General features: G+C 43.9%; 1 protein-coding gene and 1 pseudogene across 2 annotated transcripts in view; one reads left to right on the top strand and one right to left on the bottom strand.

Moving 5' to 3' along the window:
- Positions 1-844: 844 nt before the first annotated feature.
- Positions 845-1,550, bottom strand: LOC121155948 (annotated as a pseudogene).
- An 18,974-nt stretch (positions 1,551-20,524) lies between these two features.
- Positions 20,525-24,660, top strand: part of EFR3A (EFR3 homolog A) — an 83,981-nt gene continuing 79,845 nt past the window's right edge. The window contains exon 1 of one of the 2 annotated variants that reach the window (XM_040979273.1): positions 20,525-20,719. In XM_040979273.1, the coding sequence (XP_040835207.1) occupies positions 20,710-20,719 (10 nt within the window). In that variant the 5' untranslated portion in view covers positions 20,525-20,709. The remainder of the gene's footprint in view (positions 20,720-24,660) is intronic. The other variant, XM_040979275.1, reaches the window with a different exon arrangement.

Genomic DNA, 24,660 nt, shown 5'->3' with positions numbered 1-24,660 from the left:
CAGCACTACATAGAGCCACTACTGACAGACTGGCCTCCTGCTTGCTGCCCAGCTCCACTTCCTGTCCTTCTGGCCTCTCCTAAAGTCAGTAAAGGGAGCCAAAACCCATCTCTAACTTTCAAAGATTTGTTTTAACATCAGAGTGAGCTGAAAAGTTATGGCCAATCTTGTCTGATTTCTGAAGGGTACACAGTTTTATAAAACACATGTTAATGGATCTAAATGGAGACATAAACTCCAATACAATAATAAGGAGGACTTCATCTTCTCACTTTCATCAATGGACAGATAAGCTTGACCAAAAAAAGAAAAATCAGTAAAGAAACAACAGATCTATACCCTATAGCAAATGGATCTAATTGATACCTGCAGCACATGTCATCCCATTGTTGTAGATGATACATTCTTTTCATCAGTGTATGGAACATTCTCTAGGATAACCCAAACACTAGACCATAAACCAACTTTCCAGAATTGTATTTTCAAAATTGGAAATCATTCCATATGTGATTTCTGACAACAGTGGAATCAAAGTTGGAAGTTAACAACAAAAGAACTTTCAGAAAATATGCAAACACATAGAAACTGAATGACATGTTCTTTTTTGTTTTGAAGTGTTATAAACAAATACTTTTATTTCTTTTTAAGGAGAAAAATATATATATCCACCCAGAAAGCAATTTGGGTCTATTATCTTCCTTAAAGAAGGAGTGCATTCCATCCAAAAGAGCAGTATCACGAAGTTACCTCTGAAACTCAAGCCGGTCACAATAAGCGGCTCTCACACACTAAAAGCCTGCTGCTGCCTGGCATCCCGCACACACTGCTGCCTTACTCACTTCTAAGGGGGACCATTTGTGCTCGCTGTCGGCTGGGCATTCCTCCTGGGCTCCTTCTCCTCAGCTTTCAGTTTTTAGCACAGGTTCCACCTCCTTCTTGAACTGCTCCACTGGGACAGGCTTTTCTCCAGATTTTTGCTGCACAAACTTAGGTGGAAATTTTTGTCCAAGGTCTATGAGTAAAACATCCACACGTTGTCTCTGAAAAACAGGACTGGATCTTCTTTTTTTTTGACTTTAGGTTTGACTTGTTCTTGTTCTTCATGATCTTTGAAATGCCACCAATACCCTTTGGAAGGGTGGTAGTGACAGTGTGACAGCCTCATCGAATACTGACTGGATGCCATGCACTGCAGTAAACACTCCGGAGTTTATAATCCATCCCAGCCTGGTGCCTAACAGATCACTCCAGCAATGATGTAATGATCAGCTGTGGAAACTGAGGGAGGTACTGCCGCTGTTGCTTCCTAACAATGAAAACAATGGGCTCTCAAGCATGTAAAAGGATAATTCAACTGCAACCATGTGATTCAAGTGTTCTAATGTTAGTCTCTGCATTTTGACCACTTCGTTATTACATGCTCTGTCACAGAAAGGGTTACTTCTTTCTGAAAAGTAATCCAGGGCACTACTATGGTTCAAAGTGGGGATCCAATAGCCGTCAGCCCAAGAGATTCCCAGCAGATCATCTCGGGTATCCACCACCACCATGGTTCTTGCAGAGACCTCAGGTCCCTCTTCCGGTGCAGAGTATTTGTCCAATAACATGTACTTGAATTAACAGTGGATCACTGACAAAATCAAAAGGGAAATATAAAAATTCCAAAAAAAATTAATGAAAATGAAAAAAACAGCATATCAAGAGTTATAGGATTGAGCAAATACCATGTCAAGAAGAAAGTTCATAGCAATCTAATGCCTACATCCAAAAAAATTGGAAATGTATCAAATAACCTTATGATGCATTATAAGGACCTGTGAAAACTAGAACCACACCCAAAATTAGTAGCAGGAAATTTTTAATAAAATTAGAGAAAAAAAGATAGAAATAAAAAAAACCTACATAAAATTTCAATAAAGAGGGGTTTTTTTTGAAAAAAAAAATATTGATAAAGCAGTGGTCCAAATAACCAAAAAAGAGAGAGAGGCAAGAAGACTAAAATTAATAAAGTCAGAAATGTTATAAGCACATGACAGAAATATAAATAATAATTAAGAATTGTTACTAGTAGCCATATGCCAGCACATCTAGAAAAAAATGGATAGAGTATGGAGACATAAAATTTACCAAAAATGAGGCATGAAGACATGAAAAAACCTAAATACACTAATGACCAAGACTAAGATTGTATTAGCAATAAACAGCCTCACATCAAAAAAAAGCCCATGGCCCCGGCGCAATGGCGCAAGTGGTTAAAGGTCCTCCCCTTGCACGCCCGGGATCCCATATGGGCGCCGGTTCTAATCCCGGCAGCCCCGCTTCCCTTCCAGCTCCCTGCCTGTGGCCTGGGAAAGCAGTCGAGGACGGCCCAAAGCTTTGGGAACCTGCACCCGCGTGGGAGACCCGGAAGAGGCTCCTGGCTTCGGATCGGCATAGTATCGGCCCGTTGCGCTCACTTGGGGAGTGAATCATCAGACGGAAGATCTTCCTTTCTGTCTCTCCTCTCTGTATATCTGCCTTTCCAATAAAAAATAATAAAAATAAATCTTTAAAAAAAAAAAAAGCCCAGTACTGGGTGGCTTCACTGCTGAATGCTATCACAGTTTTAAGAAAGAGCTAATCTCAATTATTTTAAATTATTCAAAATAATGGAAATAGAAAGAAATCTTTCAAAAATTTTCTAGGTAGCCAATATTATATTAATTCCAAGGCCAAAGAAATAGAAAACAACAAGAGCATTATCTAAGGAGGACCAGGTAAAGCAGCAGCCTGGGCTGCCTCCAGCCCATAGGAGTGCTATTCTCCTTCCAACAGCCACATTTATGCTCCAACTCTCTGCCTGGAAAAGCAGCACAAGTTGGTTCCAGTGTTTCAACCTTTACCACTCCTGTAGGTGACCTCATAACATTGCTGCCTTTTGGCTTTGGCCTGGCCCAGCTTTGGCTGATATAACACTCTAGGGAGTCAATCAGCAGATGGAAGATCTCTCTCTATTTCTCCTTCTCTTTCTGTAAATCTAACTTTCAAGATAATTAGGTCTCTGAGAGAGGGAGAGAGAGAGAGAACCACAGATAAAATAAATCTGATGAACTGCAAAAATGATGCAAAAATCTTCAATAAAATACTGGTAAACTAGTAACCTAGCAACATATCAAAAACATTAATCTACCTAGAACAAGTGGTATTTAGCCCAGCAATGTATAGATGGTTCAATATGGACAAATCAATAAAATGAAGAATAAAAACCATATGATTACATTAGTAGATGCAGGGAAAGCATTTTACAAAATATAACACACTTTCATGATAGAAATATGAACTTTAAAAATATTATGTATATGCCAAAACCATCAAGGTAATATATGACAAATCCACAGCAGAATACTGAATGGGGAAAAGCTGGGAGAATTTCCACTAAGATCCAGGCCAGATAAGGGAGCCAACTCTTGCCATTATTATTCAATACAAATCCAGCAGTTTCAGATGAAGAAAAAGAAATCAAAGGGATATACATTAGAAAGAAGTCAAATTATCCCTGTTTTCAAATGACACAATTTGTGATTCAAATATTAAACAGATTAGTGACCTATTTGGAAAATCCCCTGATGGGAGGAACGTGTGGGAATAGAACTTGTAGATGAAACACTTCATCTTGCAAAAGGACATAAAAAAAATAATAAACTGCTCTGGACCTGGAGAGAGAGGAGAGCATGTAAGACCACATGTGGTAGAATCTGAGTTTGTATTTGGACTCCTGAGTGTTACAATACGTAATTGGTTCAAAAAGAAAGCACTGTAATGCAGTATTAAGACAGGAAAGTATGGTGCCATGTAGCTAATAAGACTAAAAGCAGTAGAAATGGCTGATGATCTCTAAATCATAGATTATTTAGAGTGCAAGTAGGCAACTGAGAAGCAAAGCTACCATGCAGCTGTCATCCTCCTACAGAGTCTCATGAGCACACGTTTAGCTACTAGTAACAAAAATCATTTTAGTATTAATGGTAGGAAAGCCAATTAAACAAAAACAAAACAAACACTCATGATGCTATGAATTTAGATATAAAATGTAGTTCAATAGTGGCTTGATATCAGTGAGTATCGAATTTGAGAGAGTCTCAGATTCTAGGATCCAGGTCTCACTTGTTTCCAAATAAGGAGTAGTAAGCTGTAACGTCAACAGATGCATCTGACTCAATCTATCACATTTTCCTCCTGCTGGTTATTTGTAGAAGCATACTTTAAAAGTCCTTGAAAAATGTAATTAAAAGAAGTTTACTTTGCTTGAAAAAAAACTTTGAACTATATGCACAATTTTAATAACATGAATTTTCCATGACCTTTTTAAAGGCCCCCATATGTGTGGATTTTGAACTTTTTGGTACCAGAACAAACTTATATTTTAATTACATTTCTACTAATTTTTAAAACTAACAATGTATAACAAATGTAGTGAATTTATTCATTGTGTGCTTCCTAGAAACTCTAGTGACCACCACAAATTTATTTTTTACATTAGAAATATGATTGAAGGATAGTGTGCAGTCACTTTGAGAACCAACATTGAGCTTGTTGGTCCAACATGAGATCTGAGCCCCAGGAACCAATTCATACCAATTTTCAAAGAAAAGTGCATAGCTCATATAAGGCCCAAGGGGATCATCAGTACTATGGATAAAAGGTTGGGTGAGGTCTTGTGCAATGTAATCAAACCTTTTGAAAGGAAAAAGATGTTGCTGAGAGCTTTAAACATCAAAGAGATTACTACTCAGTAACATCTATGTGGGCAGTACAGTGAGGCTTGGGAGACAAACCCTCCCTCTACATGGGAAACAAACACAAAGTTTTTCAGACTTGGGAAAATCTGTTGTTACTAACATGACCATGTCCTTATCACTGAACCATTAAACTCATATTTCTTCTGTCTCACCATAATGGCCTGGCAAGCAATGTGTTGTGAGTCTTCAGTCCTGAGAGTACAGCTTGGAGCAGCACGAGCCACACAGAACTGGCAGAGCAGCCTGTCCTCTTCCTCCTCCATCTCCAAGCTGCTGCAGCTTCCTTTCCCCCTCTCTCCAGCTCACTCCAGAGCCCTGGGCTTCAGACCAGAAGGTGCTTTTCCAGGTCTGTTACTTCAGGGACTCTTCTGATCCATAAAACAAGGAATAGAGACAGAGAAAAAGTGGCAGAATTGCACATGAATGCATGTGTGCAAACACAAACACATGCACTCCTGTTTCCACCCTGCACCTGGGAGCTGGGTGCATCAGATTTAGGAACTTTGAATGGAGTTGGAACTTGAGTGGGCAGAGGGTTAAGGTCCCAGGCCAGCATACATGCCAGGAGCTTATGACCTTAGTGGGCGAGTAGAATTCCAGGCCAGCACACCACTCCACTGGAAGACTGTGGATTGGGAAGAACAGGCTAGGGAATCCATGTGGTCCTGGGCGCAGGGACTGTGGATTGCCAAGGGAAGGGGGTAAGAGGATGTGTGGGAAGGAAGACTGCTGAGGGAGTATGCTGCAGGTGAGGAATGACTACTGAGAGACTTCCATCAACAAAGCCACTGTACTTACAAGTAAGCAAGGGTGTTGAAACCACGCAGTTTGGAGGGAGAAACTGCAGGACCATTAAGGGTCACACCAATGCATCAGCCCACATGGGACGCATGAACTGGGCTAGTTAGCATCAACCACTGCTGACCACCACTCATTGATGCACATTAAAGCTAGGGCTGGGACCTACTTGACAGGACTACATCATAGCACCTGCCAGTAAAAGTCAGAACAGGGCACAGGTGATGTCAGGCTTGACCATGACACTAACCAGCACACAGGACCATCAGGTATGGGGGCAGATTCTGGGGAGGATATGTGGGTCCAACCCTGTGGAACTGCAATTTCTACTGTTGTGCTTAATAGCTGGGGAGAGTAACAGGCTGAGCTAGGCCTGATCATGGAAGCTTCTGACATTCATGAGTACTGGGGTTGGAAACAGGCCAGGTAGATCCAGACTGCATCAACCACAGGCACACCCAAGAACATGGTAAGCGATGAGCTAGGCTGCCACATCCACCAGCTCATACTAAGAGGGCTGGTGAGGCAAGCCTAGCACCTGCTAGCATGTGTGAGATCTGGGTCTGGGAGTGAGCCCTAGTGGAAGAACTTGGGAAAGTCCCCGGGTGGGCAGTAGCTCCTGTTGGTAAGCATATGATTCAGGACTGGGTGTTGTTTAGTCTGGGCAAGGTAGGTCCAACCATCAGCAAGTATGCAGGTTGGTTCTGGAGGCAGGGGGAGCTAGGATGGGCCAGGTCATGTGCAGGAAGTATGCTAGTGTGGGTCATGCCAGGCCCATTTATCACACCTACCAGTTTGCCCATCTATTACACCTACCAGGTAGGGAGTAGACTGAGCAGGGCTAGGCTGTAGAACCCAGTGAGAGTTGAGACTGTGGCAGGACACAGTTCCTGCAAATGAGCACAAGAAGCAAGGCTAGGAGCAGCCCAGGCCAGACCAGGTTATGGTAACATCAGGTATAAGCGTGGGTCAGGTCTGGGTATGAACCAAGCTAGACCAGTTCATAGCAACCACTGGTAGATTTAAGAGCCAGAACAGGGTACAGGACAGCTGAGTCATGCACAACACCAGCCAGGTCACATTAGGGCGGGACTGGGTGCTGTCTGTGCTGGGCTAGCCTGTAGAAGGCATCGGCATGAGCTGGGATGGGGGCAAACCAGCCTGGGCCAGGTTCAGCACCTGCTGTTAAATGCAGATATAAAGCGGGACATGCCAGACTGGGCTACTGCATCCACCAGCACCCTGCTGGGCCACTTCTGCTACTGGCAAGCATGAGAACTGGAACTGTGGACAGACCAGACTGGGCATGGCTACAATACCTATTAGCCTCCATGTTTGCTGGTCAGGATGAGAACCAGGCTGGGCTAACTGACTGTATCCACTGGTGAACACATGAGCCAGAGCAAGTACAGACTAGTTGGGCTTGGCCTAAGAATAGGCTGGAAAGTGCTTGGACTGGGGCACATCCCATCAAGCTGGCTGCAGAACCACCTACAGAGTATAAGATCCAGGACTTGGAATGGACCCATCAGGGAAACTGTAGACACCTCTCTGATGGGTTGCAACTCTCACAGGTGAGCATGTGAACCAAGGTTGGGGGCAGGCCTGGTTAGGTAGGCTGTAGTACACGCTGGCATCAGTGTGCGCTGAATAGTGGGGTCAATCAGTTGAACTAGGTCTCAAATATCCATTGACATATATGATAGCTTAATGGGATGTAAGACAGACAGGACCAGTCTGCTGCACATGCTGTCAGGCACAGGAACCAGGGCTGAGGACAGGCATGCTGGGGGTTACTGGGGATCACTGGGGGTCACTCTGACTAGGCTACAGCTCCTCCTAGTACACTTGAGGCCTGAGTGTATAGTAGGTTGGGTTGGGCTGGGCCACAGCATCCATTGGTTTAGGTAAGAGATGAGGCTAGAGATAGAACCGACCCAGTAATTGCAACTACCAGTGTGTGCATAGGTTGATGTGGGTGACGGACTAAGCCAGATCTCACTCATACTGGCAAACACACATAAGAGTTAGGTTTAGGATCATTTCAGATGAAGTCTCTTTGGAGATTCCCCTAAACTGAAAAGCTGCACTCAGAACTGTAATCATGGGGAGAATGGTAGGATTTGTGGAGTATGTGTCAGAACTGGGCCTCCTCAGTAGCTGTGTATTGCATAGCCAGATGCACGTGAAGGATATGGCAGTCCACTGGATCCTGCAGGGGACATGTGGTACCATAGGAGAGGGAGAACAGAACAAATTGGCCAATTACCCCAGCCAAGTGTTGACAGCAAATATCTCAGTGAATGGAGGCTCTAAGTTCGACTATGTTAGCCACTGGGCTTTGGAAGTATTTTCTCATCCTTGGATCAGTGAGACTGACAGCATTTCAGACCTACTGAAACCACATGAGCAGAACCCTCGAATCATGCTGCACATAAGTGATCCTGGGATGACATTTTGGTGGCCATTCCCCATTCCAGGTACTCATCCACTTTCCCCTAATCCTCGACCATTCCCACCCTGATCAACTATGTAAACATTAAAAAATTTTAAAGCACGTATCCATAATTTTTAATTACTGCTCCTCACCCTACCATAAAAACTCAAGGTAAATGTGATTAGCAATGATAATATATAACCATAACTCTATTTCTTTATTTCAGGCAGATTTTACTCTCACTTACTAGCTACATTAAATGCCATGATGGCATAATTTATAGGCAACCATTTCTCAGAGAAATTTTGCAAATATTCCATATTATATATCTCACATAAGAGATATCTTTTTTTGGGAAACATGAGCATCAATATTAGCAGTCAATAGTCATTTTTTAGAGAAAGACAACTGCATCGTGATTGTGATTCAGTTTCTAGCCTATCCAAGGAGAATGAATAGAAAATCTACTGGCATGCTCTAAGGAATGGGAAACAGATGGAAAGCATGACTCTTCCTCTGGGGAACCTGACATTTGTTTTTGTAAGACAAATTGGCAGGATACAGTAATTGCCTCTAAATCCATGTAGCCCAAAGGTCCTTTTGCACCCTCAGCTTGCCCTTCAGTTGACTTTGGAAACTGTGGCTAAGAGGTTTGGTTGTGAGGTAGACAGCTCTGAATTCAAATATCAAGGCCATTACCACTGTTCTGACTTTTCAACCCTCCTCTATTTTACCCGTCTAAGCTTCAGGTTCCTCATACAAAAACAAAGGGGATGCTCATCCTGATTGGCTCATGGTTGTTGTGATCTTTATGTCAGAAACTGTGTGGAAAGCACTTAGCATGGCACTGGCACACATTAAAATTTTGACAAATTATAGCTCTTCTTGTAGTTTTTATATAGGAGTGTTTCTCTAGCTAGCTACAGTGATCATTAGTAATAATGATTAGGGGATGCATCACTAAGTACTTTTAGTATCTTAAAATCTCAACTGCTGAATTAAATCTTCTCCTGTAGGGAGACAATTTAGACTAATCTCAGTAAGGCAGTGCCTGTGCTGGTCTTGAGTGAGCTGCCTTCTGTCAGTCAGGTGCTCTGCAGGGATGGGCATATCCTGGCCTCAGTAGTGATGGTCTGGATAATGGAGACTTTACCTGGGGCACCAGGCTTCTTCACATTCCTGTCTCTGCTCACATAATGCTTGCCACTCTCCTATTGGCCAAAACAAGCAAGTCTGGCCAGATTCAGAGCAGAGAAAAATTTACTGCTTTGGGGAATAACCCCAAATCAACTGTAAGAGTATATATTCAGGAGCCAGTGTTATGAGAGAATGGGTTAACCTGCCACTTGTGACTCTTGCATCCCATCTCAAAGTGCTGGTTCAAGTGCTGATCCAGCTCCCTCTGTTACAGTGCCTGAGAAAGTGGAAAATGATGGCCCCCATGTTCTTACACCCCTGACTTCCTCATAAGAGGTCCAAATGGAGCTATGACTTCCCAGTTTTATCCGGGCCTAACCCAGCTATTGTAGGTGATTGGGAAGTAAATCAAGTGGATGTAAGTTTCATCTCTTCTTCTCTCTCACAAACACATGCACACATTCACACACAAACATACACATGCAATACTGCTACTTTGCCTTTACATAAACACATACGTTTTTGTTAAAAGCATGCGCACACAGTTCTGGCAAGAATGCCATACAGGGTGAGGACAAGTTTAAACAACGAAGAATGATTAGCTGGGATAGAGCAGAGGGCAGACTCCAGGAGACACAAGAGTACAAGGCTGATGGCAGGAGGACACCTGGAGACTCAGAGACACGGTGAAGTGGCAGAAACAACAGAGCAGTGCTGTAGTGACCAGATAATGTGGCAGTCAGCAACCGGCAATCACAGCTCATCCAGTGGCCAGAGCTCCACTGGCAGCCAGGTGGGAAGAAGGAGTTCACTGAGAGCGTAGAAGGTTAATGCAGGCAAAGAACTGTCTGTCCTACTGATTTGTCTGATGTGATCATGGACAGACAGAGCAGAACACCCCAGGCAGGCGATGCAGGAACAAGGTGGATTTCACAGTCTAGGGCCCCACCAGTGTCATGTCAGACACCATTTTGTATAGGGGGTAGGGGAGAAGGCTGCAGGACTGGAGGTACACCAGTGAGACGTGCATGCACTAAGCAGGGAGTGAACTCATGGTCAGCCCAGTGCATTGGTCACACAGGGAAAACATTACCAACTTTGCATTCTATAGATTCCACCCAAAATAAGTCCCAGTGGCCCACAGACCTGGTGGCCAACTGATCCAGAACCCCACCAATGCTATCAAGTGCCATTTTGTGTATTGAAGCCAAAGTTATGTGACCAGAGGAACAACAGTGAGCTATATAAGCACTAAGTAAAGGAGCGAACTCTGGATCAATGCAATCAGTATATTGCAATGGTAACACAGGGAAAACAGTACTGACTTAGCATCTGACAGGTTCCATATAAAACAGAGCCGGCTGGGGCCCTTAAACCTAACAGCCAGCACATCCAGCAAGACCAGCACTGCTGAAAAACCAGTAATTTAGGACAGATGACGTCTCCCTAATCCTCGGCAATGCCCAAAACAGAAGTGGGAGAAAGTCTGTGCAGGCAACAGGGTGGCTGCAGCACAATACCACTGGGGGTGGAGAGGGAGAGCCAGGAGCTGAGGTTACGGAGACCATGATAAAAGTTTAGCACAAGAGCCTGAGAATGAGACTCGGTGGACAGGTTGGCACAAATAACAGCAAACAAAGAGCTGGATATGAAATGAAATCAGTAAAACTGATCTGTAGACCTGTGGTGACACAGCTTGGAAAGCTACCCTAAGGAAGAGAAGCTGCCAGCCAGAAGTACAAGGATCAGGAGCAAAAGAAGAAACAGAGGCTCAGTGAATTTTACTAATGCCTCCCCTGCAAAGGAGCAAAAGCCTCTGCCACCCTCAGAGTTAACTGAAGAATACATAGAGAAAATGGCGGATAAAGAATTTTAAAACTTGTTATAAAGCTTCTTGTCAACAATGAGAAGCAACCAACAGAATGGGAGAAAATTTCCGCATACTACACGACTGTCAGGAGCCGTGTACTGTAGCCACACTGAAGCCATTTTGAATATAGAACTATGGGCCAGTGGAAAACCCCCGGCTGGCGAGATGCTTGGGAAAGAATTTATGAAACTAATCACACGCAGTTGTTTCTAGCAACTGTTTCAGAATGTGATTTATGCTGTACCTGCCGACATCCTGTTACCGATTACCTATGCTATTGTTGATATGCTGGTTACTATTGTTGATATGGTGGCTGCTCAAGAACAATCGGTCTTGAGACCATGGCTTGCATCCCAGTTTCTCCTTTCCTCCCTGAGCCTTAGTTACTGAAGAATATAAAAACCCTCAATTAAAATCAATAAACTGACAGCTTGATCAGACATCCTGTCTTGCTGTCCATTCTTCGTGTCTCTTGTCCCCTTCATTCTCTCCTAGGTTGGTTGCGACCCCTGTTGACTGTTCTGCTGGACGGGACACACAAGTGATAGGGGAATAATATTTAGAATTTACAAAGATGCAGAAGCTGAATGGCTGCAAAACAAACAATCCTATAAAAAATGAATGAAGGACTATGGAAATCAGTATGGAGAGTGTTTAGAGAATGGCCATATTCCAATCCTAGGAATATACCCAAAAGAAATAAAATCTGCATATAAGAAGGGGATCTGTAATCCTATATTTGCAGCAGCACAATCTATAATAGCAAAGACATGGAAACAATCCAGATGTGCATCCAAAGAGGAGTGGTTAAAGAAACTGTGGTACATCTACTCCATGGAATATTACTCAACCAGTAAGAAGAATTAAATTATACCATTTGCACCTAGATGGTCCCAACTAGAGACCATTACGCTCAGTGAAATAAGTCAATCCCAAAAGGACAAATATCACATGCTCTCTTTAATATAAGAAAGCCATCATGGAAATTTTAAGTTCAATAACACTTTCCATACTGTTTTTGCTGCATCCCATGTGTTTTAATGTTTTTTTAATTTGATTTTCATTTCTTCCAAATGGTTTATTTTTTCTTGCTGAATTCATTGTTGGCTCATGGATCACAAGGTGGCATCATTTTGCCCAAGAGGTCTTTGTGCTTTCTTTTTGTCACTCATGCGTTGGTTACTCAGTGGTGTACCACTTCAACTCCATGATGAAATAATTTTCTGTTTGATTGATTGCTTGTTTTAACTCCATACCTGTTGTTGACTGTTTCACGGCTTCTCATTGAAGGGACTGTGTAGTGACGGCGTAGTAGAGACTACCATATCCAGATGTGAAGATACACTGCAATATGCATCCCTACTTTCAGATTACAGAGGGACTCCCAGTGAAACTGGTGAACACATTTAGACAACAAGATGCTGGACCCTATGACATTGTCTGTACCAGCAGTGTCTGGGCACACTTAAGTAACAGACTGCTGGAATCATGACTCCTTATTAAGGACTATACTATTGGAATAATAAGAGAAAAATAAGTCAGGGGGTGGGAATTTTTTTGGGGGGAATGCCAGACCCTATAGAATTTTACCATAAAATTCAAAATAAAAAAAGAAATGGGTGAAGGAAACGAACATTTTTCAAAAGAACAAATGTGAATGGCTAACTGACATATGAAAAGATGTTGAGGCTCTCTAGTTATCAGGGAGATACAATAAAAAATTACACTGAGGTTCCAACTAACGCCAGTGATATTGGTCTGCTTCAGAACTCTACTAACAACACCTGCTGGCATGGATATGGGAGAAAGGCACCCTCCTTCACTGTTGGTGGGAGTGTAGGCTAGTACAGCTACTAGGGAAGTCAGAAGGATAATGTTAGAACTGAAAATGGATCTACAGTATGATCCAACTAGCTCACTTCTTGGAATATATCCAAAGGAAATGAAATCTGCATATGAGAAAAAGATCTGCAGTCCTATAGTTACAGCAGCACAATCTACAATTGCAAAGACATAGAAATAACCCACATGCCCATGCAAAGAGGACTGGATTAGAGAAACAGTGGTACTTCTACTCCATGGAACACTACTCAGCCATTAAAAAGAATGAAATTCTGCCATTTGTCACCAAATGGCCCCAAGTAGAGACCATTATGCTCAGTGAAATAAGTCAATCCCAAAAGGACAAATATCATATGTTCTCTCTAATATAAGGAAAACTCCATGCAAATATAAGATCAATAGACCTTTGCATACTGGTTGTGCTATATATCGGGTTCTGTTATCATTTTCATTCCTTCAAAAAAGCTTTTTTTAATTATAAATTCCCTTACTGACTCATAGGTCACAACATTTACTTCAAGCAGGTTTTTTTATTTAGTTTTTAATTTCTTCAATGACACATTGATCATTCAGTAGCATCTTATTTAATTCCATGGTGTCATAAATTTCCTGTTTTTCTTCCTGTTATTGCTTTTGTTTCAGGGTTTTTATTTTAACGGGATGTATAGTAACTGTGTAATAGGGACTATCCTATACAGATGTGAAGATACAATGCAGTATACATCTCTATTTCCAAATCAAAGATAGGATTCCCAATGAAACTGTTAGATATATCTTGGCAATAGGATGCATGACTCTGCCACTGTCCATGCTGACGATGTCAGGATACACTTAAACAACAGAATGACAGACTCAACACTGTATGTGAAGGACTATATTACTACAATAATATGGAGGGAATCAGTAGGGAGTGGGTGGGGATTTGGGAATGGGGAAAGAGAAATCCCAGAGCCTATGGAAGTGAATCATCAAATAATAATTTAATATTTTTTAAATCAAATGAGAAAAAAGCATATACACAGTCTTGAGTAGAAAAATTGAAAACATCACCCAGATCCGCTAAACCTTTACTTGTAAGCTTTTTATCTCCCCTCCTTCATGTTTACTATGCTCCCATACTTCCTCAGATATTTACTAAGCACCTTGTATATTCCAGGGCAGTAGGTACAACCAATATGGTTGTCATACCAGTCCTTTAAACTATCTCACTACCTAGAACATCATTAAAAAAAAAAAAAAGCATTTTGCCTCTCATTTAGCATCTTCAGGAAATACTGTATTGAATGCCAAATCTAGCTAATCATTTGGGGTTTTTTTGTTTTTTTTTGTTTTTTTAAGATAATGCTTTCCTCTAATTATTTAAAACCACAGTGTTTCTAAGGAAGGGTTTCCAGCTGCTTTGTCTATTTAATCAAGAACTAGTAATCATGTTATCTCAGGATTTTGCTCCCTATCCATTTGTAATTCTCTTTACAAAGCAGACTACTGGGACATTTGGCTTGTGGGATGTTCAGGAGTGAGCTTTGCACAATGTCCTGGTTGGCACAAGTGCTGGCTAATCCCCTTCTGGGTTACAGGCTTATACTTTTTGTTTGTTATTGTGAGTGTCTCAACTGCTTTACATAGCACATGAGTGAGAAAACTGCTCCAGAATTCTGACCTCAAATTGTAGTAGGTTAACTGGCAACAAAAACAGGTTACTAGGGTACCCAAGACTCTGCACTGGAGCTTCAGCCTTCTTCAGAGCATCCTAGAGAAGGCACAGTTTAATTTTGGCTGCACATTAGAAACTTTCAAATAATTGTAAAGTAGACAAAGCCGAGGCCATGATGTATGTCAACTACACCAAGCCTTGAGCATAAGGTTCACTTCCTCAACGCTGACACCAGGTTTTCCTAGTACCACTTATCAAAGGGACCATTCTTTCCCTAATGTGTATTCTTGGAATTGCTGCTGTATCAGTAAGCTATACACACAAGAATCTTTTTCTGGATCCTCCATTATGTTCCATTGGTCTATGTTTCTGCTTTCATGCCAATAACATGTTATTATCTTGGCTATTATTCCTTTGTAGATTTTTAAATCAGACAGTGAAATGCCTCCAGCTGTGTGATTTTCACTCAATGTATACATTATAGATCAGAGTTAATATCCAGATATAAGTAACTCAAGTAGATTAACAGCAAAAAAAAAAAAAAGAATGGCAAAAAGATTTGAACACATATTTCTAAAAACAGACATAGGAATATCCAACAGGTATCTAAAAATATGCTAATATTACTGATCACCAGGGAAGTGAAAATCAAAATCAAAATCAGATTTCATCTTACTCCACATAGAATTTCTATCATCAGTAAGAAACAGTAAATGCTGCAAGGCTGTGAAGAATCGGTAACTCTTTTCACACAATTGGTACAAATGTAATGTGGTACACCCATTGTGAAAAGAGTATAAAAGGCTCTCAAAAACTAAAACAGAATTCCATACACCTCAGCCATCTCACTACTGAGCACACAGCTAGAGGAAATAAGTGGAAGAGACATCTGCCCTCTGTGTTTACTGCAGCACTACTCACAATAAGCCAAAGTTTACAATCAATCTTACATATACAACAAGAAGTGAATGGATAAAGGAAATGTGCTAGATGCACACACAACGGAATAGTGAACACTTGCACTAACAAAGATCGATCTGGGAGACATTAAATTATGCAGAATAAACCGGACACAGAACATAGATACCACATACTATTCCTCTTACATGTGGAATCTGAAAGCATTGATCTCACTTATGTAGAGAATAGAACACAGTAGCTTCCAGGGACAGGGGCAGGGGGGAGAAGATGGGAAAACACAAGTCATCATGTACAGCTACAAACAGATACAGGAGTAAGTTCTTCTGTTTTACCACACAGAAGAATAACTGGAGTTGCTGTATACTTCATATACAAATGTATATTTCAAGAAAGTGAAAATAGTTTTGAATGCTTTTACCACAAATAAATGCTAGGTACAAATGATATGCCAAGTACCCGGATTTGATCACTACACCATGTAAACAAACATAGAAACATCAAATTATACCCCATAAATATGAAAGCTATGCTAGTAAAACAATATATATACTGTAAAGTTCTCCTTTACAAGTCTAAGTTTCAACCAGACTGTGAACCACTGCTTCAAGTAGATCCACAGAATATTGCAAGACAATACAGTATTTGCTTATTTTACATTAAGAAATAGTAAATCCAGAAAGGTCAAGAATTGTAAAAAGACCAGGTACAAAGGAAAGAAAGATTCAAGCTCGGGTTTTTAAAGTCTCAAATTAGTGATTTTTGTGCCTCATGAGACCCAGGTAGCCCTGTGAAACAGCTAAGCATTGGCAGGAATGAAGTGTAGTGAAATAAAACAAATGGAATTAAAGGGCTAATCACTGGTGTAAATAGTCGGTGAGGAAGAAAACTGCAATGAGCTTTAAATTGCTTCATTGATATCTTTGGGAATGAGTTTTGGAGAAGTAAATATCCTTACAGTGATTTCCTATAAATTCTAAATTTGCTGGCAATTACTTTAGAAGCACTAAAATGTTTTCTAATTAAAAGTGAACGATCTCAGTGCACAATTTAGAAATTGGAGCAAATATTGAACTACACTGGATTGTAGAGCTATTCCAGACAACTTGGACCAAAAGCTAATGCTTAAGATCATGCAGACAAAGAGCTTTCTAATATTATTTTGACCTTTTAATTATTTGGGAGAAGAAATAAAACACTAAGGCACACAAAATTCCTATTTTAATGGCATATGTTCTAAAAATGTGCCATTAAACATAAAAAGAAAGTATTCTATTTAAGTGCTAGTGAATTTTTTTCTTGATTCGAACTTCAGATTAGTTTTTTGAAGAGTTATAAATTCAATACACTGGTAATAATACTGGCTAATACACAGCTCATTAAGGAGCAAATGTACCAGAACTGACCAGTTGGTCGACATAAATAAGAGTATGTTAATGCTCAAATGACATGCCTTTCTTACCCCACTTGCACAGGATCTTAGCAGCTCTCCCTAGAACCTTCTCCAGTTACTTCTGGGAGTGTCTGCTACCTGCTGTGCTTTGAGGAAGACAATAGAACCTTTCAGAGATACAATAAAAGCAATTCTACGACCTCAGAACACAAAACAAAATGAACAAATATACAAAAAAAAATGTAAAATCAACTCAGTGGTCTAGGAAAGTGTTTTTGAAGTTAATAATACTTGACAATAGTTGGACTTTTTTTTTAAGATCAGGCACAGCAATCATATTTGTCATTATTTGCACATTATTACCATCTGCATAATGCACTTCAATTGTTACTCTCCTCCTTGACTTACTTTTTCGGACTCCTTTACTCTCCACTTGGTATTTACTCTCCACACTGTAAGAACCCATGTTTCATATGTGTATTGTCATTTTACACAAGTACCAATTTCTTAGTATTTCACTCAACTCTATATCTTTAAGACTAAACTATGCTGCTTACATGCACACCAAGTATTATAGATTCACATATTTGACAAATGATATACACCTGCGTGGTCTCCAATTCCCCACTAGCAGGAGCCATGCTTTGGCTCCTTGCTCACCAATCTCCTTGTCTATGTGTCCACTGGATTCTGGTGAGACATTCCAGGGAATATGAGCAGGAACTTGATCACTAGTTCCTAGCCCATGTCTCATAAGAAGCTTGAATGGAGCAATAAAGGTTCTAAGGGGTACAAGGAAGGCTACTTGGCGGGGAAAACGGCATCAGCAGAGGTGCCCAGGAGTTCCACCATATGATGCCCTCTGGAATGGTGATAGATGATTACAGGCTGGAGAAAAGTGGAACCTGGAGTATAGGGCAGGGGAACTGGAAAGGCCTCAGAACTAGATTTTGGAAGGCTCCTTGTGCTCCTGTTAAGCTAAGGCGTCTGATAACTGATCGCCTGGTTGAGGCACTGACAATGCTAAGCAGGTGAGAGCTATTATCTGATTTGCATGTTAGAGAGCACACTCTACCTGCTTGGCACACTGACAACAAGATCTCAAGCACTAAGCTTTAATACTGAAACGACACACATGCCAAACAAAAGGCTCTGCACACGTTGTAGAAGAGCCATCTGGTTGTTCACTACCACACCATGTTCATACAAAGGCCGCGGCCTGTACATGAAGGGCATGGATAGCACAGGGGATGGTGATGGACCCATGCCAACTCCTAGCAGTTTGAGTTGGGTTTTAAGACAGAAGCAGCAGTGCAGAGGGGATAGATAGGAAAAAGATGCTTGCAAGAGGGGAGAGAAGAGAGGGTCTTAGAAAAAGTGCCAGAAACGGAGTGCGGCACAGGTGCAACTCGGATGGGAGGGTTTGATAGGAACATGGGACTTAAGTAGTGAATGTGCTCCTCAGAACCTGTGTGCAGCAAGCAGGCCTGACAGTTATTATGACACCATTGTGGCTGACTTTCACCAGTCCTTCCTCAGAACATTCAATTGGTGATTGTGTTTTTGACAACAGTACAAAACCTAAAGACCAAGGGAATGAAAAAACAAAGCACACCAGAACATGGACCAGACCGTCTCACACCTCTGCATCTTGTTGACTCATGCAAGCAGAAATAGCTGCCTTTGGGATTGCATTTTTCCTAGATTCCTGGGGCATCGCCGGCTCTGATTTCTCTCTCTCTCTAAGAGCACCTTTGCCAGCTCCATATCCTTCCTCACAAGGCACTAGCCTACACTAGGCTGCAGTGTCTATCTCTGTGGTCCAAGATTCCAAGTCTCCCACCAGGAGATTGCTCCACCCACCTTCAGGCAGTCTGCCCAAGCCACCAGCCTTCAGATCTAGTCACTAAGATGTCTCCCTTGGCTCTCACCCCAGCTCAGATCACATCCTTCCCACACCCCCTCCCCAAACCCAGCAAACAATGCTGCTTCCCAACTTGTCTGTCACTCTCACAGCAGCAGTGTTTTTCTCATTCCAACCTTGGAGTTACATAACTAACAGATGCCTCTCTGTTGCCGTAAGCCAGCAACTCAAGGATTCTTTTCCTGAAGTGAGGCTCAGCATTCCTTGAGCATGGGTAGGGAGGCCCCCAGCTGGCTGCTTCTGCCCCCAGTAACTGAATGCTACTCTCCTGATAAAAAAACATAGGATGGCTTGTTACAGGACAAATTATAACTTTGACTGTACACTTCTTCATTAACTCCTTTTACCTGGTTAACTTTCATAGTCTTGAATACATTCAGGCGTCTCCCGGCATCTCCAGGGGTTGAGTGGAGGCGCCCCAAGGATACACAAATCCACAGATGTTCCAGTCCCCTACGTGAAAAGGAAGTGTGTGTAATCTACGTACTTCCTCCCACATATCTGTTTAAATGATCTTCATATTACTTATAACAAGTAATTCAATTCAGATGCTCTCTAAATAGTCATACTGTACTGGCAAGGAAAAAAGTCTGTTTATGTTTGGTAGAGGCATTTTTGTGTGTGTGAATTAAAGAAGAATATTTATTTTAAAGGCAAAGTTGCAAGGAGAGGGAGGAATATTCCATTGGTTGGTTCACTCTCCAAATGGCATAAAGGAAGCCTGGAATCGCACCTGGGTCTCCCACTTGGGGAACGGGACCCACACACCTGGGCCATGCTCCACTGCTTTCCCAGGCACATTAGCAGGGAGCTGGATGGGAAGTGGAGCAGCACACACTGGAACTGACAGTCCCACGGCTTACAAGGTAGGCCAGTGTGGCAGACCACAGCGTGATGTTTTCCGCTAGGCCACAGGGCACGAGTACTTCCAATGCTCAGCTGCGTCTGCTAGGTGGAGCGTGCCTGTTCCAGTAGGCACACCGAGCTGCTGCGGTGCAGCCCCGTCCCCCGGGCCAGGCAAAGGTATGTGACTGTGAATACAACATGGTTTCTGCCACTTGTCTGCGAATTACGCAGTCTAGGGGGAAAATACAAGCAGTTATGAGAGTTTTCGTTAGAATTCCACAGGGCAAATACTAAAGAGAATCAAGACGTTGTGAATGTTCGGGGAGAAAATTGGGAGCAGGACTTTATAGAAGGTGATGCAGTAACGCATTGAAGCTCGGGCAGTGTGATGCAGAACCTAGGAACCTGTATTTCGAGAAACAGCCTGCCAGCTCTTGGGCCGCTCAGCTGAGACGCTTCCCTTTCCTCCGTTCTTTTTAAACTCTCATGTTCCGTTTTACAATTCTGCGGGTACAGGGTGTCCTCCCTCCCGCTGCCAACCGTGTTTTACACAGTCCTCCAGCTGTGGAGACACATCCGTTCAGTCAGACGGGCGCCGTCGGCCCCGTCACCGGCACACACCGGGGAGAGCTGGAGGTGCGGGCACGGCCACCGCCGCCAAGCACTTCCCCGCAGGACTTCACAGCCTCCGTCTCAATGGCCTTCGCGCTCACACTCACCGACGGATTAAGGAAAAAGAGACTGGAAAGCTACAGGAACCCAGCCGACCAGCTCGCCTCTCGCCACCTCGCCTCACGCCACGCCGCCTCAGGCACCCGCGGCGCTGCGGGCGTGCCCGGGGCTGGGGGCGGAGCCGGGCGGCAGCGGCGTGCTGACGTCACGGGCGTAGACACGCCCAGCGCGTCGTCCGACGCGGAGCGGGGCCGTGGCGGGCGCCCGGTCGCTGGCTGGGCTGCGGGAGCCGCCGCTTCCGCGTCGCTTCGCTCCCTTCCTTCACCTTCTCGTCCTTCTGCTGGTCGGCGCCTCCGCGCCCGGCGCTGGCCGTCATGGTGCCGTCTGCGCGGCCCCGCTGAGCCTCCGAGCGGGGACGGCAAGCGAGGCTCGGGGTCACCATGCCTACCCGTGAGTGGCCGCCGAGGGCAGGGCCGGGCTGGACGGGGCTGGGCCGAGCCGGGCAGGGGTCGTTGGGAGGAGGCAGCTGGCCCGCTGGGCGCTCCCTCGCTGGGTCGTCCGGCCCGGGGCGGCGGGGGAGAGCCGGGACGTGACTGAGCGACCCAGGAAGTGCCGGCGAGCTACTCTGTTAGTTTCGCTTTGGGTCATCCTGTCCCACCGTGGCCTGAGCGATCCCTAAGGAACTGCTGGGAGACCCCCGGACTTGAAGGTTCAAGTTCTGTGCCCAGCCTCTCACATCTCGCACAAGTAGGAAGCTGTGGCACCCGCGTGGGTGCCTGGTCACCTCAGGGTGCCTGGTGGGGGGCCGAGGTGCAGAGCCCGGTGCTCCCCGGCCGCCCCCGAGGTCCCGCAGCGGCCCCGACCCACCCTCACCGGCCTTGGTTTGGGGAACTTGTTATGCACAGGCACCCCAAAGTGTGACTCTCCTACCACCTGCTTCACCTTCATCCCCGGGGTGGCTGATTAAAGATGCCAGTTGAGGTGCCCTCACTGAATGGGAATGTCAAGCTTGAGCACCCGAGTAATAACGTCCTGTTGTAACCCACGAAAACCGTAGTTTTGAAAATCGCGAGGTTTGTGGAAGGCATCAATAAAGTGAAGTGCCACAGTGCCACTAGGGGCAAATGACTCAGGTAATGGTGAGGTGACCTTCATCTGGGCAGCCCGCAGGGCTGTGCAGACCCCCGGGGTTGAAGGAAGCCCGGTGGGGTTTGCTAGGAGCTGCTGCTTCAACTAGAGCTGCTCTGAGTACAGGCTTGGGCGATGTGCTACGGAAATGCCTGAGTGAGCCTGTTTTGATTTTTTGACACATAGGAAACAGTCAAAGTTGAGAGGTTTTCCAGGTCAGCCTCAGAATGTATGCCTGGTCTAGTGGGTGAACAAAAAGGCCTGATTTCGTGACGTTGGAAAGGTGCAGTTGTGCTGTGGCAAGTTTGGAAGTAAGCTTGGTGTCACTTTTCCTGTTGGTTTATGAGCAAGTGGGGTGCTTGTTCTGCCTTCTTCACAGGGCATTGTGTGGTCCTCACTCGTCTTTACAGATCCAGCAGACACGTCAGCAGTGTTAGGTTTCTGCTTCATTCCTTTATGCTCGGGAGTGTCATCCTGTCATCACTGCTTTCAGTTTATTTCCAGGTCGGCGTTCGTGTATTCAGTAAATGGCCTTGTGGTCGTTTTTCTGAGGATGTGGAAGGGGGGATTAAACACCTATTCTAGAAAGTAGAGGATTTATTGGTAAAACGCCAACCAGCACCCTGTGAAACTAAACGCATCTTTAGTTAGTTTCCAGGGTAGGGGTGAAGAACCTTTTTTCCTGCCAAGGTCACTTTGGATATTTATAACATCACTCAGGGGCCATAGAAAATTAACAACGTAAAAATTAACTTGCTGAAAAAGTATTGAATCTTCACTCCCGCTTTTGGTTGCCTTGGCAGGACCAGACCAAATGATTTCATGGGCCTGTGGGCCGGATGACACCATCCTTTTTCTGATTAACTTCATTGAGTGAATATAGAAAACTTGCTTGATTTTCTGTGCAAAATGAGTTTAGGGAACAGTAGGACCAGTGCTGTGGCTCAGGTTAAGCTGCTGTCCATATAGCCTTGGGATCCTGTACAAGTCCCGCCTGCTCCATTTCTGTCCCACTTCCCTGTTCATGCACCTGGGACAGCAGTGGAGGATGGCCCGAGTCGCTGATGAGGGAGACGTGGAAGGAACTCTTGGCTCTTGTCCCAGCCCTGGCATTCGTGGCCATGTGCAGAGTGAACCTGTGGATATAAAGTTCTGCCTTTCAAATAAATAAGTAAAACAAAAAAAATTTTTTTAATGCAGATTTCACTCCTTGCTTGGAAGGCAAGGGAGATGTTGCTTACCACTGTTAATAGTTGTGGTACATTTTCTCTTTAAGAGATAGCTTGGTTTTTTCCTTTAATTTGAAAGCCAGAGGGAGAGATACAAACAGAAATCTCTCCTATGGCTCACTTCCCCGGAGCCCACAGCAGCCAGGGTTGGGTCAGGCCGAGGGTAGGAGCTGAGAACTCAGCCCTGGTGGCCTGCCCTGGACTGTAGGAACCCAGGCCCTTGAGCTGTCCTCTGCTGTCTCCAGCGTGTACCGCGGCAGGAAGCTGGAACTGCAGTAGGATGGGAGACTGGGGGTCTCCAGGGTGTGATGTAGACATCCCAGGCTGTGCCTTACCAAATGCCTGCCCTTGTCACGCTGCGTTTTCTGTGATGATCACTGTGCTGCTGCTAGTGCCCCCCGGGAAGTTACCTGTCCTTAACTTTGCTTGCTTTGCTTTGGTGGTGTCGTGGGCAGTGGGCCTGCTTAGGCTGTTCACTGTCACAGCTCAGGCCAAGAGGTGGTGGCTCTCAGATTCTTGGTGTGCAGTGAATTTCCAGCATATTAAACACAAGCAGAGACAGAAATTTCACTTTCTTTAGTTTTTAGGGAAAAAAATCTTGTTCAAATAAGCTAGTGTTTTCTCTCTCTGGTAAAAGCTTGAAAGGCTCACTTAGAAGCACAGCCAATTCTTAAGAACTTTAGCTAAATAAATGTCCTGATTTTGTAAAAACTCACAAGATTGGAAATGATCTCTAATGTCTGCGACGGTAGAATTGTGAAAGCAGCCCTTGTCATAAGCAAGGGCCCATCCTTCCTGGGCCACACAGCATTATCAACATGAACATTTAGCTTGCTTTTGATTTGTTGAATTTCAAGTGCCTCCTTGAGAGAGCAAATGAGTTTGCAGATCTTGGGTCCCTGATGGGCTAGCCATTTCCCACCCATGCACTAAATCATGCAGTCATGCTACTGTTGGTGTTTCCGTGTTTATTAGAAACATTGGCAGTTAGTCCCTGACACCGGGTGATAGGTAGAATCCACCGCAGGTGTTGGTTAGCGGCTGAGTAGTTTTGGAGATCCACACTCTGAGCACATGGCTAGCAGGTGTGATGGCGACGCAGGAATGCTTCTGTGATCTGTCACTGTGGTTTCAAAGAGTCACTGGACTGTAAAGATCCTTTCAAAGCTGCAGACCTACGATTTCACACATCATGTTTCTACAGGTGTTTATTTCATTCTATATTGCAGAACCATTGAGGGCGGGGCTTTGACGCCCAAGGTTTTTCTACTCTGAATGTTTAAATTGGAAGGAATATTTAGGCTTCTTTATCCCGTCACTTTTGCATATGAGGAGATGGAGTGTTGGTGACTTTTGTACCTGACGCATGGAGTAGAAGCAGAACTCAAACAGATCTGGTCTCTGGTCCATAACCATAAACAGCACACCTAACTTTTTTTCTCTAGCATTGAGTTGGTAGTGGTTAAGCTATTTTTTTGTTTGTTTGTTTGATTTGTTTACAGTGATCTTTGACTTGGCACTGCTTTGGTTGCTGCCAAGGTCTCAGTTTTCAGTTTGTCCCACTTATGGGACCTGGGGCTGCAGTAAAGATTGTATAGGTGACTGGAGATCAGGAAGAAGAGGAGGTGGAATTTGAAGGCTTTATATGCTGTACACAGAAGCAATTCATTTGATTAAAGCTGTTTTTAAACCATCACAGGTACAGTGACTACGATATAGCGGTTTCCTGTTTCTGATTACTTTAAACATATTTATTTACAAGGTAGAGTTAGAAAGAGACGAATCTTCTGCCTGCTCTTGAACTGCCAGATGGCCACCACGGCTGGGGCTGGGCAAGCTGAAGCCAGGAGCCAGGAACTTTAACCGGATCTCCCATGCGGCTAGCAGGAACCCAAGGACTTGGAGCATTTTCCTTTCCTTTCTTAGGTGGATCAGCAGCAAGTTGGGTCGCAATTGGGACTTGAACTGGAGCGCATATGGGATCCATGTGTCCTGTGTAGCAGTTTAACCCTCTTAACCACAGTGCTGATCCCC

This window comes from Ochotona curzoniae, unplaced genomic scaffold (genome assembly GCF_017591425.1).
Source record: "Ochotona curzoniae isolate NIBS_2020 unplaced genomic scaffold, NIBS_Ocur_1.0 contig_3190, whole genome shotgun sequence".
Taxonomy (NCBI): Eukaryota; Metazoa; Chordata; class Mammalia; order Lagomorpha; family Ochotonidae; genus Ochotona; species Ochotona curzoniae.
This window is presented reverse-complemented; position numbering and strand designations above follow the sequence as displayed.